Source organism: Mesoplodon mirus, assembly GCF_964341445.2.
Source record: "Mesoplodon mirus genome assembly, chromosome: 3".
NCBI classification, from domain to species: Eukaryota; Metazoa; Chordata; class Mammalia; order Artiodactyla; family Ziphiidae; genus Mesoplodon; species Mesoplodon mirus.
Window position 1 is genome coordinate 4,618,202 of NC_138978.1, and position 13,269 is coordinate 4,631,470.

Sequence of the window (13,269 nt, forward strand, 5' to 3'; positions counted from 1 at the left end):
AAACGTTCAAAATAAAATTAAAAGTTCAGTTCTTGAGGAAAAAAAGTATATTAATAGCTCAGAGCTAACAGGAGATTATTTGAAGCCATGTGTATATATCTAAGTCAATAAAGGAATGTGGTTAGAAAAGAAAGGAACAGATTTAGACTTATCAGCTGTGTTTGGAATTTTGAATAACCTGCTAACCCAAGCAAGCTATTTAGTTCCCTTTTTTTTTTGCTCATTAATCTCATGTGTTCAAAATGGGAATGTGCGAAATTCATTCATTACAGTATGACAATGTGATGGGTACAGTCAGCAAACTGTATTAACTAAGGGGATTTAAACTTCTCAAATATCATCCAACATCCTGGCATGGTGGAAACACCATTGTTTGGTGAGGAAGGTGTTAACTCTAGCCAACAAGCAATAGTTTGTGAGAAAATGGATTTAAAGACTAAACTTCAGCCATGAGAGTTTTTCAAGTGTTCCTCTTCTAAATTCATGAAAATGGTCTTTGTCTAAGTAACTTTATGATAATGTAATACAATGTGAATTAACAAATAATGGTACTGTTTCATTAAAAAAATGAAAACTACTTAATTTTGATATTTGAATTCTGATTTTAGGCAGACAGGACAAGAGGTAACTGAGATAATTTTAAAAGTTGCTGTTACATCCTTTTTCCTTTCTTTGAGAGCAGAGAGGAACACATACCATAGCATTTATAGAGTCAAAAAGAGATTGCATCGTTTTCATATTTCACACTGATTTTTTCTGATTCTGGGCTGCCTAAGGTGTGGTTTGTAATGCGCTTACTACATATAAACTTCTTCCTTTACGGAATGTTACAGTATTCTCTATTAAGTGCATTATTATATGTAAATGATATACTGCAAGTAAAAACATTTAAATAGCGCATAAGGTTAGCTATTAATCTTTATATTTTACCTGTATAAACCATAACACAAGAAATTCATTTGACTCTTCTATGCATAGGTAATTTTCCTCACTATATGAAAAGTTGACAATACTTAGTTTAGAAATTTATTGATTTAAAATTATTCACACATATTCTTTTTTTGTTATTTTTTATTAAAATTTTTTTTTATTCACACATATGTATGTTCATACAGCAGTCAAGGTACTAAAAGTTGAAAACAATACAGTTTTGAGGAATTTTCACTTATTTTCCTCTCCTGGAAATGGGAGTGAGAAAGGCAGAAAATTGAAGATAGGAAAAATCCATAAGAATATCCTATTAAGCCGAACAAAAAGCTGAAGCACCAAAAAATAATTCCAGGAAAAATAAACCTTTGGTTATGTTTATAACTACACTCAAGCACAGAGAGTTAAAACGGAGGCAGAAAGCATTCCTGAATTTTCCCCAAGTGACTGCAGTGTAGCTAGTGAGATTTAGGAAGGTGAAGCTATATTTGGTAACCCAATTAAAAGAACTACATTCTCAAGCTACTTACTGGGAAACCATTCTTAGTATTTTGAAACTTGTCATAACCTGTGCTAATGTTGGCTTTTTTCTTCCTCTTTCCTGAGTAACTATAATCATCTGACAGTTAGCATTCAGCAGCAGGTGTTTTTTGTTTTTTAAAGCGGAAAACAAGGATCTGGCTACTGTGGCTAATGCTCTTGCATTGATCTTGGAATTCTAGATTTGCCCCCTGGAGCCCAGGAGTGGTACAGTATACCTGAGAAATAAACTAAATATGTTGAAGAAACCTAAGCCTGTCATACAGAGAAAACTAGCTTTATTATCCCCACAGCTACATATTATGCTATTGAATTTGGGTCAATTATTGGTGTTACAGTCCTTTCTCAGGCTAGGGAAGGGATGATAGATATTAACATCTAAACCAAAGGGCTAAATTGCTAAGGGAAATCAAAGGGAGGAGAGACAAAGGGCTTCCTCCGTGAAGTTTTCTATTTCACCTGAGTGGCAGGCAGGGACACAAGCAGAGTACACCGGGTGTACTGGTCGCTTGTGTGTACTAAGAACTTATTCAAGAAATAACTATTGGATACCTATTCTGAGCAAGAGTTATCACTGTCACATGACAGAATCCAAGTTTGGGATTTTCTTAGTGTGACTGAATGGTTCAGTATAGGTCCCTGAATTCTAGGCTCTTTTGTCATCAAGCCCATTATGACTATGAACGAGTTCTTTATTTCAGTTTCTTTTTTTCTTTTTTTCTTTTTTTTTGCGGTATGCGACGCGCAGGCTCAGCGGCCATGGCTCACGGGCCCAGCCGCTCCGCGGCATGTGGGATCTTCCCGGACCGGGGCACGAACCCGCGTCCCCTGCATCGGAAGGCGGACTCTCAACCACTGCGCCACCAGGGAAGCCCTATTTCAGTTTCTTAATTGGGTGTGTGGGGGGGGATTTAATGTTTACTACATGCAAAATTATACCAGAGGGAATAATGATCAGTTTTAAAAAAATTCCTCTTTATTCATTTGGACTTTGCCTCCAATAATTATTGTTTTTTTGGTATTTACACCTTTAAACTACCAATAGGATAATGTCCTTCTTGGCCCTTTCATATTCAGGCAAAACAAGTTGCCCTGGGTGGGTCTGACCCTGGGCAGCACTGGCTAACCTCAGGACATTCGCTCTGGCCTCTCCGATCAGATAACATTCCAAATCTGGCTAAAGCATCTGAATGTGACAAGTCTGCGAGAAGATGTTAATGATGTTTCCACAGGCTAAATCCAATGTCTGTTTTTATCTTACTAGCTTTGTAAAGCACCTCAATTTGCTCTCACCTCTGGGGAGCCCTCCAATCTTTGAAGATCTTGCAAAAATAATTTTTTTTAAAAAGTGGCAACAATCATAAAAGTAAACTACTACTTACTGAGGCAAGTTACACATTTTATAGCTAAGGTGATTGAGGCTTAAAGAAGTATTGCTAAGATAAGTCAGTCTCTTAACCACTAAGTGTTTCCATCAGAATTATCTTAACCACCGAAATAGCAAGAGCCAACCAATGTAGCACTCACTACCTCGGAAAGATTCTCATCTTTTAGGGGTTCTTCCGATCATCACTCTGATGTAGTATATGCAGATGAGTCACTTTTCTGATTTGAATTTAAAATTTTATGTCACTCCTCTTTAACAGTTTCTTTGTCTTCAAAGCTACCAAATATGTGATTGAATCATTTGCATTTCGTATACAGATTTTTTTTCCTTTCAAATGTTATTAAAAATAATTTAAGTACGTGAGGCCTCCTCATGGTAAGTTTATCAGAGCAGTTAATTTTCAACTAAGTGTTCAGAGTCAATCAACCTTCAACATATAAAGTTGTAAAATACTCTGCGGCGCAGCATTTAAACACTGCCAACTCCTCAATTAAATATCAGTAAACAAAGTCAATGTCAACACCAAATAACTCTATCAGGTTTTCGCCTCACCCACTGTTGTAATCCTGTGAGGAATATATTCAGGAAATAATTCAAGGCAAAGTGAGAAAACAGGAGTAGTCTCAAGGTCAGGCGAAGAGGGGGGGGGGGAAAGCGTATTTAAAGCAAACATCTTCTCAAACACCACCAACACTGGTGTAGTTTTTAAAAATGCGGTGGTAACCCGACACCTCGCAGTGCTTCCTACTGGGGAGACTAGGGCGGTCCCACCCCGCTCGGTCTCCGTCCGCCGTCCCGGACCCCCAGGGCAAGGAGGAGCCGGCCAGAAAAGCCACAGCCGCGAAAACAAGTTCGCTCCGCCTGGTCCAGGGCGCGGGGATTCAGCCGTGGGGCGGCTGCGACGTCAGCGCCCAGCGCCCCAGCCTGGGCCGTGGGGACCCCAGCCCCACAAAGGGGCCCAGACCCCAAATCCCAAAGGCGAAAGAGGAGGCGCCAGGCGCCGCCGCCCATCGCTACCAAGGCCATCAGGCCCTCCCCGATTCGCCGGGGCGACCCCTGACCTCCCCCGCCCCCGCGGAGACCGAGGCGCTACCGCTCGCGCCGCCCCTCCCCCATCGCCGAGCCGGCCGAGCCCCCGCACCTCCCCCGCTCCGGAGGTCTCAGGTCCCGGAGCCACCGCCTCCGTAGACCGGGCAGCCGCCGCAGAGCTCTCTGGGGGTTGGAGTCCTCGAGGGGACCTTTGTGCGCCTCAGCCGCGGAAGGGGGAATACGACTCCCACAATGCCCCGCTCCCGCTCCCGCGCCGCGCCCCCTCACCGTTGGTTTCACGTTGCCCCTGACTACATTTCCCGACAGCCCTCGCGGCTCTCCCGCCCTCCCTCCGGAGACACGAGCCGAACTGGGCGTCAGGTCGGGGAGCCGGTCGGGTTCCCGCTCGCCGCCGCTGCCGCCGTCCCCCCCGCAGCGACTCTCCCGCCTCTCCAGTCGCGCTGGTCGCGGGAGCTGCATCGATAACTCTGCTCGGCTGTGGAGCCGCCAGCCCAAGAGTACAGTGCCCGGGACGCGACACACCGAGCCCCTCATCATCTCCAGTCGTGGCGACCCCTCCCGGGTCCGCCCTCGCCCTACGCGGCCGCCGGAGCCCCCGGCCCCGAGCGGCCCCGCGGCCCGGCGCCCGCAGCTCGGCCCCTGCACTCCCGCTGTCGCCGCCCCCAACCCTGAACATGGACTCCGACTCCTGCGCCGCCGCTTTCCACCCTGAGGTGAGTGAGAGCTGCGCCCCGATAGCCCCTAACCGCCCCCACCCCGATCCTGCGCTCTCGGAGCCGGACCCCCGCCGGCCGAGCGCCGCCCTCCCCTCCCCCAGCTATCCTTCGTCGCCCCCCGGGTGCCCAACCCCGCCCCCCACTCGGGCCCGCGCCCGGTCTTCCCCGCCCGCCCTCTCCTCGGTGTCCCTTCCGCGGGTGTCCGCGTCCTCCCGGCGCCGCTTCCCCCAGGTTGCCACGACCACCCCTCCCCGGCCTCGCGTAGTCTGGGGACCTGTCTGCGCCCCCGGCCCCTCCCCGCCGGCCTGGCTTACCCTTTCCCCGCCCCCGGGGACTCAGTCCGAGCTGCCTCCGCCCCGCGCTTCCGCTTCTCGGAGGAATCCCCCACCCCCTCCCGGAGGGGCTTGCGGCCCCCTCGGACGGGTACTCCGTTCCGCGCGCCCCCGCCTTCTCCCCTAATCCCCCGGGCCGGGTGGCCCGCGTCCCGCCCCCTAATTCCCGCTCGGCCCCCGCCCCCTCCGGCTGGGGTGGCGGAGGCTCGTCCTTCAGGGTCCCCACCCCCGCGGGGGCCGGAGCCTTGCTCCCACCCCGGGCACGCTCGAGTCCCCCTCCGGGGCCCCCTCCCCCGAGCTCGACTTGCCCCGCCCCGGCTCCCCCTCCTTCCGGCGATCGGCCCTCGGTTCTCCCGGCCGACCCCCGCCCCGCCGCGGTCCCCTCCCCCTCCCGAGGCCCGCCGAGGCCGGGGTGCGGGTCTGGCCGCGGGCGGGTGGGGGAGGGGAGGCGGCGCCGGTTGGGCTCGTCCGCTGCGCTGCCGCCTCGGGGGCTCGCGGGGCCTGCCAGTACCGGAGCCCGAATCGTGCCCGGCTACTCGCGCCCCCTCCCCCGCGGGATGGGCCCCGCACCTTCCGGGGCCGAGTGTCGGCGGGGGGCTGCTTCCGCGGGAGGGCGGGGAGGGGGCCGCACCGCCATCTGCTTTTCCTACAGGCGGCGGGGCCAGGGCGGCGGGCGCGGTAGGGGCGGCGCGGCTTCCCCGCCCCGGGCCCGAGGCCCCCGCCGCCTTCCACTCTGCGTCCGTCCCGGCTGCTGACCCACTTCTGCACGTTCCCCGCCGAAATAAAACTTCTCCCCTAGAGTTTGAGGGCCGCGGCCCTCCCACCCGGCCGGAGGGAGGGCGGTCAATTCTTGCCGGGGAGGGGGCAGGCTCTCCCCCGTGCAGGAAGGGCTGGGCACCGCGCGGACTCCGGCGCTCCGCTGACCTGCGCGGCCCTCGGGGTCCGGGCGGCCGAGGGGTGGGGTCAGAGGTGGTTTGCTAGCACCGAGTTGAGAAAATCAAAAGAAGTGTAGCTCTTGGAAGGAGACCTGCGGGTGGCAGGCATGGGCCGCGCAGTTTTCCGGGCGCGCTGGGCTGGGGCGGGCCCAGGAGCCCACCGCCTCATTTCCTCCCCCACTTTCACTCTACCGTGGAGCGAGCCCTTAGGCTGTGGAGGTGTTAGCCGAGCTCCTAAGGATGGGCTTGGGGTGGGTGATGAAATGCTTGCAGAAAATCTAAGTGCGCTAGTCGAATGAACCGAAGTGAAACACAGTTGCTTTGCTTAGGAGCAAATAAGAGCTTTTTCTCCTGGAGCTCCTCTCTTCCTCTGGAGGAAATCTTGTCGAGGGCGTTTCTTGATTGAATGGGGATGGGACACACAAGCCAAAACTTCTAGTATTTCATCTTTAGCGTGCAAATGGTAGTAGCAGGATTGTTTCTGGTTTATCCTCTGAGTTGGGGAATTTTTATTTGGGTGCCTTGCCCCCGAATGTTGGAGCAGTGGAGGGACCCGCCGGGCAAGTGTCTCCTCTGGAGGAGAGAGCCGGGTAGGAGGGAGGGGGTCCTCACGCAGCCCTGGCTGGGGAGGGGTCAGGCGAGATTCTGGTCCAGGGTCCCAGGTCTGAGTTCTGAATGTTAAGGAGTAGTTGACTTTTGAAGTCACTTAAAAGACTTTAGTTACAGCTGCAGCAGGAGCTTATTTTCAAAGTGGAAAACTTGTGGCAAAAAAGGCTCTTGATAGGCCTGTAGAAACTAACAGATAATGTAAAAAAAAAAAAAAAAAAAAAGCCATGACTGCTAAGAAATAGACTTTTGTGCAAGCTTTTATCTCCTAACCAGTTTCCCAGTATTCTTGGCATAACATCATAATACCCCCTCTTTCAACTTCTGAAAACAGTGTTCTTTCTTGACCCAAACTTCCCTTATCTTGTTCTAGAGTGTTTGGAAATCTGGAGTGTGTTTGTGACTGGCAGCTCCTAAAAGCCTCAGCTTGCCTAGTTTTGTTTCTGCGACCCCACCTGTACGTGTCTGCTTTCAAACGCCCTCCCTTTCCTCGCTTGTTAACAGGAGTACTCCCCCAGTTCCAAGAGGCACAGGACCGTGGAGGATTTCAACAAGTTCTGCACCTTTGTCTTGGCCTACGCAGGCTACATCCCTTATCCGAAGGAGGTAATTTTCAGCACTTTTGACTTCTTGCCGGCAGCAAAACCAGAGTGTTTGACAAGGTGGTGGCTCTGGAAGGGGTTCCCTGGGACGACTTGAGTCAATAGTCGGGCAGAAATCTATCTTACAAAGTTGGACCAGCCTGGGAAGTGGTGCAGGCTTGTCTTGAAGTAGTTTGATAAACTTTCAAAGTTTGGGGCCTCCCTGGTGGCGCAGTGGTTGAGAGTCCGCCTGCCGATGCAGGGGACACGGGTTCGTGCCCTGGTCCGGGAAGATCCCACATGCCGCGGAGCGGCTGGGCCCGTGAGCCATGGCCGCTGAGCCTGCGCGTCCGGAGCCTGTGCTCCGCAGCGGGAGAGGCCACAACAGTGAGAGGCCCGCGTACCGCAAAGAAAAACATAAAAAAAAAAACCTTTCAAAGTTTGCTTACAAATAACGTTTTTGATATCTGCCTGCTCTTAGTGGCCAGTACTTATAAGGGGCTTTCTATGGCCCGGCGCTCGTTTTTGGCCGTTATAGTGATACGCGGTACGAGCTATTATTTATCTCCATTTTATTTTTTTTGTTGTTTGTTTACTTTGGCTGCACTGCGCTGTGTGGCTTGCGGGATCATAGTTCCCCCGACCCGGGATCGAACCCGGGCCCCGGCAATGAAAGTGCTGAGTCCTAACCACTGGACCGCCAGGGAATTCCCTATTTATCTCCATTTTAAAGATGAGGACACTGGGGCACAGAGAGGGAACTCCTTATCCTGGGTCACAGGCTAATCGGTGGTGGAGCCTGGGGTGCACGCTGATCAGATGGTCAGGCCCAGTCCGCCCTGCCCTGCCTGGTGGGTGGCCTCCCTGTTGCTATGCACACCACATTGCAGAATCTTCAGGGACTCGTGGCCAAAATCCCATGTAAATGAAGGCATTTTTCTTTTCTTGCTGAGAAATGGGCGGAACTGTGGACCAGCACTGCCATGGTGCTCAGACTTCAGGGGCTTTGTTCATATTATGTAAGGCTACAGAGAGAGGAATCCAGTATTTCTAGGAGGCCAAACCCAGCACTGGCTTATTGTTTCTGCCACCAGCTAGGTGGATAATGCTTGCGTCGTGCCATGCAGAACGTTGCCACTATTTGCAAATAAAAGTGCTTGACTGATCTGAAGGAACTGTAGAGTTGAACTCGCTGCTTTGGGGCAGTAATCACCTACTTTGACTTCGCAATATTTTGAGACGCCAGAAAATCCTCACAATTATTTTATATTCACTTAATTAAAAGAGTACATCCTTTGGGAGGGCACATTGAGGGGAGATTGTACAATCGGGAAAGGTAACAGTATGAGGGCGTCTTCAGCACTCCTTTCACAGATACGTGTTGAGTATCAACTAAGTTCCCGACTCGGGCGGGGGGAGGGTTCAGTAAGGGCTGGAGGGCCCCCCTTGTGGGTTCATGTTCTGTCTGGAAGGCCACACTACAGAACCAATGACACTGTCCCTAACGAATAATGCTGGTGGGAGCTGGGAAGCTCCAGCTTGTGCATTTCCCGCGTTTGCAGGCCTGACCTGGCCGGGGGCCCTGGGGAGCTCTGCTCTGGGCCAGCTCTTGGTGCTGGGGGCTGTTTGGGATACTCGGAAGCCGCCACCTTTGCCTCTGTCCTTTCAGGAACTCCCTTTGAGGGGCAGCCCCAGCCCCGCCAGTAGCACCGCTGGTACCCTTGACAGTGACGGCTGGGAGGCTGGTCTCAGCGACATCTCGTCCGCCGTGCCCTTGCCGGTCTCCGACCGCTGCTTTGGCCCCCTGCAGCCCACCCTCCTGCAGCGAGCCAAGCCCAGTAATTTCCTGCTGGACAGGAAGAAGACCGACAAGCTGAAGAAGAAGAAGAAGAGGAAGCGAAGAGACAGTGATGTGCCCGGGAAGGAGGGCTACACGGGGGGCTTGCTGCAGCTGGAAGCCGCCGACCCCTATGCAGAGACCCCCACGAGCCCCAGCCTGCAGGACGTCCCCCAGGCCCCCGGCGACCCTTGCTCGGGCTGGGACTCCGACACTCCATCCAGTGGATCTTGTGCCGTGGTGTCACCGGATCAGGTCAAAGAGATAAAAACTGAGGGCAAACGGACTATCGTCCGGCAGGGCAAGCAGGTGGTATTCCGGGACGAGGACAGCACCGGCAACGACGAGGACATCATGGTGGATTCAGGTGAGTGGCCCTGACGGGCGGCGCGCCACGGGCGGCTGGTCAACGAGGGCGTGGTAGGAGGGGTCTTGGCGCGGTCCCTTCCTTGGAGTGTGACAGTGGAGCGTGCCCTACCACCTTCGGGGGAAAAGGTGCAAGAAAGTGGATGCCGAGATGTTTAGGAAGGGCCGATCGCAGCTGAGGACAGCTGAGATTCCAGAACAGACCTCGAAATGTAAAAATAACGCAGCTCGTAACTAAACACCTCGCAGGTAATTCCTGGTGCCACATGTTTCTGTGCCCTTTTTGTGCATTTGCTGCATTTTCAGAGAGAGAAGTATCGCCCTTAAGTGCAACTTGAAATCGGTTTCACCGCAGCTCGGCTGCTCTGTCCTGTTGGAGAGCGGCTTTCCCGATGGAGAGGGGTTGCGAGAAGTTTTCTCCCTCCTCTTATGTGCTTCTCTCCTTTCAGACGACGACTCCTGGGACCTCGTCACCTGCTTCTGCATGAAGCCATTTGCTGGCCGCCCCATGATAGAGTGTAATGAGTGCCATACCTGGATTCACCTGTCCTGTGCGAAAATCCGGAAGTCCAACGTTCCGGAAGTGTTTGTCTGCCAAAAGTGCCGGGACTCCAAGTTTGACATCCGCCGCTCCAACCGGTCCCGAATGGGCTCCCGGAAGCTGTTTCTGGACTGACTGCTGGCGAGCGAAGAGACTGGGGGCGAGGAATAGGAGGGGACGATGGGCCTGCTGGCCCTGGTCTTAGTTGAGCACAGAACTCTCAGCTCTGGTGCGGGCAGACCCCTGCCATTCAGGTGCCTAAGCGCAAGGAGCGGCTGTCCGAGGTGTAAACTGTACATAACCGGTGACCGAATAAAGTCCTCGTTGGCCAAAGGTGCTGCTAGAGCTGTGTCCTCTGCAGTGGAGGTGGACTACACACCCAGGCGCAGTGGGGTTGGTCCAGCTGAAGATGAGGGTACGTGGTAGTTGTGAATTCTTGCTCTCATTGTTAACAAACTCCCGCCGATTGGAACGAGTGCTAGCTCTTACTCCCGCTTGCGCTGTGTTGGCGAGAGATGTTCAGGTTCCCCGGCCTGTTTATGAACAGCCATACGTGTGAGCTTCTTCTCGAGTGTAAGTCTTTTACCATAGGTGTCTGTACAGCAACCATCAAAGCTGCCCCTCCCTTACTGGTCCGCCCTCTCCCCTGCCTTGGGGGCTGCCCGCTGGAGTCCTCTGGTCTCACCCTGAGGGGAGCCTGGGGGTGGGCTAGCTAGCGACCCCCAGGTTTCCTTCTGTTTGTTAAAAGGGACAGTATGCAGCTGCTTCTCTGTGGAAAGGGGGGTCGGTTCGCAGGGGGGTCGGTTCGCGGGGCGGTCAAGGTGGCCCGTGTTCGTAACTCAGTTTCCTGTTTTGCACGATGTAAAAAAAACCTGTCTTTTTGCACGAAATAGCCAAAAGTATTGGTATACTTCTGCCTGGGTCCCCTTTCTCTCCAGTTGGCTTCTGAGGGCCTTGGGGGTGCCCAGCAAGCTGTTTTCAAGCGAGGGGGCACTCGGATTCTCTCCTTGTCTCTCTCCCTCCCTTTTTTCTAGTAGCAGCATTAAAGGTTAGGCAGTCACTGGGGAACCGTGTTCCTCTGCGTAGCGGCGTAAGGGAAAACTGGGAGGAAGTCCTCCTCCATGGGTTATCCTTAGTATGCCCCTCATGCAGGCTGGCCTGCTGGTTCCATGGGGCAAGGTTAGGACTTCTGAAGCCTTTCTTTCGGTTTGAAGTGGTGAGTGAGTGATATGGTAACATCGGTCTCCAGGAATGTACCACTGAACTGTGCAGAGTTCCTTAGGTCTAAACTAGGACCCTGGACTGGGGAGACCCCTGTGCAGGCCAGCTCTGGAGAAGCCTGGGAGTTTTGGAGCCCCTGCAGGCCTTTGCTTGAGGGCAGTGTGGCCCGGGACACTGGTGGTTCTGGGGCTCGAGGGAGAGGGAGGGCTTCAGCTTTCTCTGAAATTGACATTGCTCTTTAGCAGTTCAAATACTCGTTCTCAAAAATGTTTTTTTGGTAAATCGATGGGTGTGTTTTCATAAACATTGTTTCGTATAAAGCGTGAAAAGGGAAGGATGCCCAAGTCAGTCGTATTTATTTACATCTAGATGGACTCTCAAAAAAGGAAGTAGAAAAAAAAAAAAGAAAAAAAAAAAAGATGGACCCTCAGCCTCTCTGCTGGGGGCTTCTCCGCGTGGTCCCCTTGTGCAGGGCCACCAGGTGAACTTGGCCCACATTCTCTCACTGAAGCACCAGGGGGGTTGAACTGTAACTGGCTAATCAGAGCCTATATTTTGTCCTAGTATCTTTCATGGTTGACCAGCTAACTGCCTTTTTGTTTTATTTTTAATTCTGTTGCTTCTATTAACACAAAAATAGAGATAGTTTCTGAAACCCATGTTATTGTGAAGATCCCCAAGGGAGAAGTTCTGCTGTAGAGAAAAATAGTAAGAAGGTGGCTTAGAAACAACCTTCTCCTCAGACAACTGTCTGGCTCTGACTAGGGCAAACGTCCAGGAAAAGCTGGAGAGGAATTTGCCAAAGATCTGCCCCATGACATTGCCTGTCCCATGTCTTCACCATGAGAGTAGCCAAAGTTTCGAAGTGTTTCTCTCTTTAAAGAAAAAAACAAAACTCTGCAAAGTTTTGAAAGTGTGTTTAAGAATAGGTGTGATTTTAGAGTGGAACTGCCAACCCTGGCAACTGCCACATTGCTCTTAGAAGATTCAATTCCTGGTGACGCCTCTGGAAGGCATCTGATACTCATCTCCATTTCTGTTCCTTCACTTCCTTTTTGTTCCTTTGACAGGTTTACCCCTGTGGCGGGTGTCTAAGAAGTCAAGACACCTTGGGTTTTTCTGTTAGATTGAGCTGGGCAGCTGCAATCAGCTTTATGCAAATTAGATACGGCCCATCTAGGGGCTCCTGGTTGGAGGCTAACGGAGTAGGGGGAGGGAAAGTTGTCAACCCCAAAAGTAGTCCCCTCCCGTGGGCTTTGGCCAGGCCAGACACTTAACATCGTTTACATGGTTCTGCGTAATTATAAAGCTTATGTGTATAAAGCGAAGCTGTTTCTGTGAAACTGTATATTTTGTAAATAAATACATTGCTACTTTGAGGTTCATGTCTAGCTTCAGGTTGAAAGACTGTTGAAAGACTGTTCATCGCCACCCCCAAACCATGATTAGTGAAGTGAAGACTTGGGAAGTCAAGAGTCTGAGTTTGGTTTAGCAGGATGGAAAATGCTCACGGCCCTTAATACACTTTTCTAGTAAATTCTCCAGAAACAAACCGCAGTAGGAATGACAGGAATAGCTTTCACAGTTTCTTCATCCCGTTGTGCATTAGCTTAAATCCCAGTGAGCGGTTACCCTGCATTGTAAAAGCTGCAGCCTCCTCAGGTTCTGCAAGCGGGATTAGCATATGCCCCGCACCCCGCCCCGGGTGTTCCTTCTGCCCTTTACATTTGGGGGTCCCAAGTGGCTGAGCCTGTTCTGTCGATCAGCTGTGTCTGCCTAACTAATCTGGTACCAGCTAGTGGTCAGCTAGTACTTCCTCCTGTGACGTTGGAGCTGCCAAAATGTGTGAATCAACACCTCTTAAAATCTTGAAAATACTGGCCTAAGTGGGTGGCGAGCCTTGGCCAAGACTGGGGGTGGGTGTGAGGCTCCAAGGCAAGGAGGTGAAGGTGATGGGCTTCAGCGAACTGGGGTGAAGCCTGCACCGGCCAGCCCAGTTGGGGGTGTTGGGCCTGAGTCGGGCCCAGAAGTACCCCTTGACGCGGGTCGCGGGCACTGCGCGAGATGCTGGCCGCGGAGCAGAGCCCCGTTCGCCTTCACTCGCCAGCCTCCTTGCTGGCCCCTCCCCGTCCCGCCCCGCCCCTCCCCTCCCCGCCCCGCCCCTCCTCTCCTACTGGCCGCGCCCCGTTCGAGGCGCTGCCGCGCCCGGCAGGCCCCGCCCCAACCGCTC

At 52.4% G+C, this 13,269-nt stretch overlaps 1 protein-coding gene across 1 annotated transcript; it reads left to right on the plus strand.

The window, feature by feature from the left end:
• The first annotated feature begins 4,221 nt into the window (after positions 1–4,221).
• PHF13 (PHD finger protein 13) lies at positions 4,222–12,435 on the plus strand. The gene is made up of 4 exons (XM_082613982.1): positions 4,222–4,617; positions 6,998–7,099; positions 8,744–9,278; positions 9,727–12,435. The coding sequence occupies exons 1-4, from the start codon at positions 4,579–4,581 to the stop codon at positions 9,951–9,953; spliced, it is 903 nt and encodes a 300-aa protein (XP_082470108.1). The 5' UTR covers positions 4,222–4,578; the 3' UTR covers positions 9,954–12,435.
• Positions 12,436–13,269: the final 834 nt, after the last annotated feature.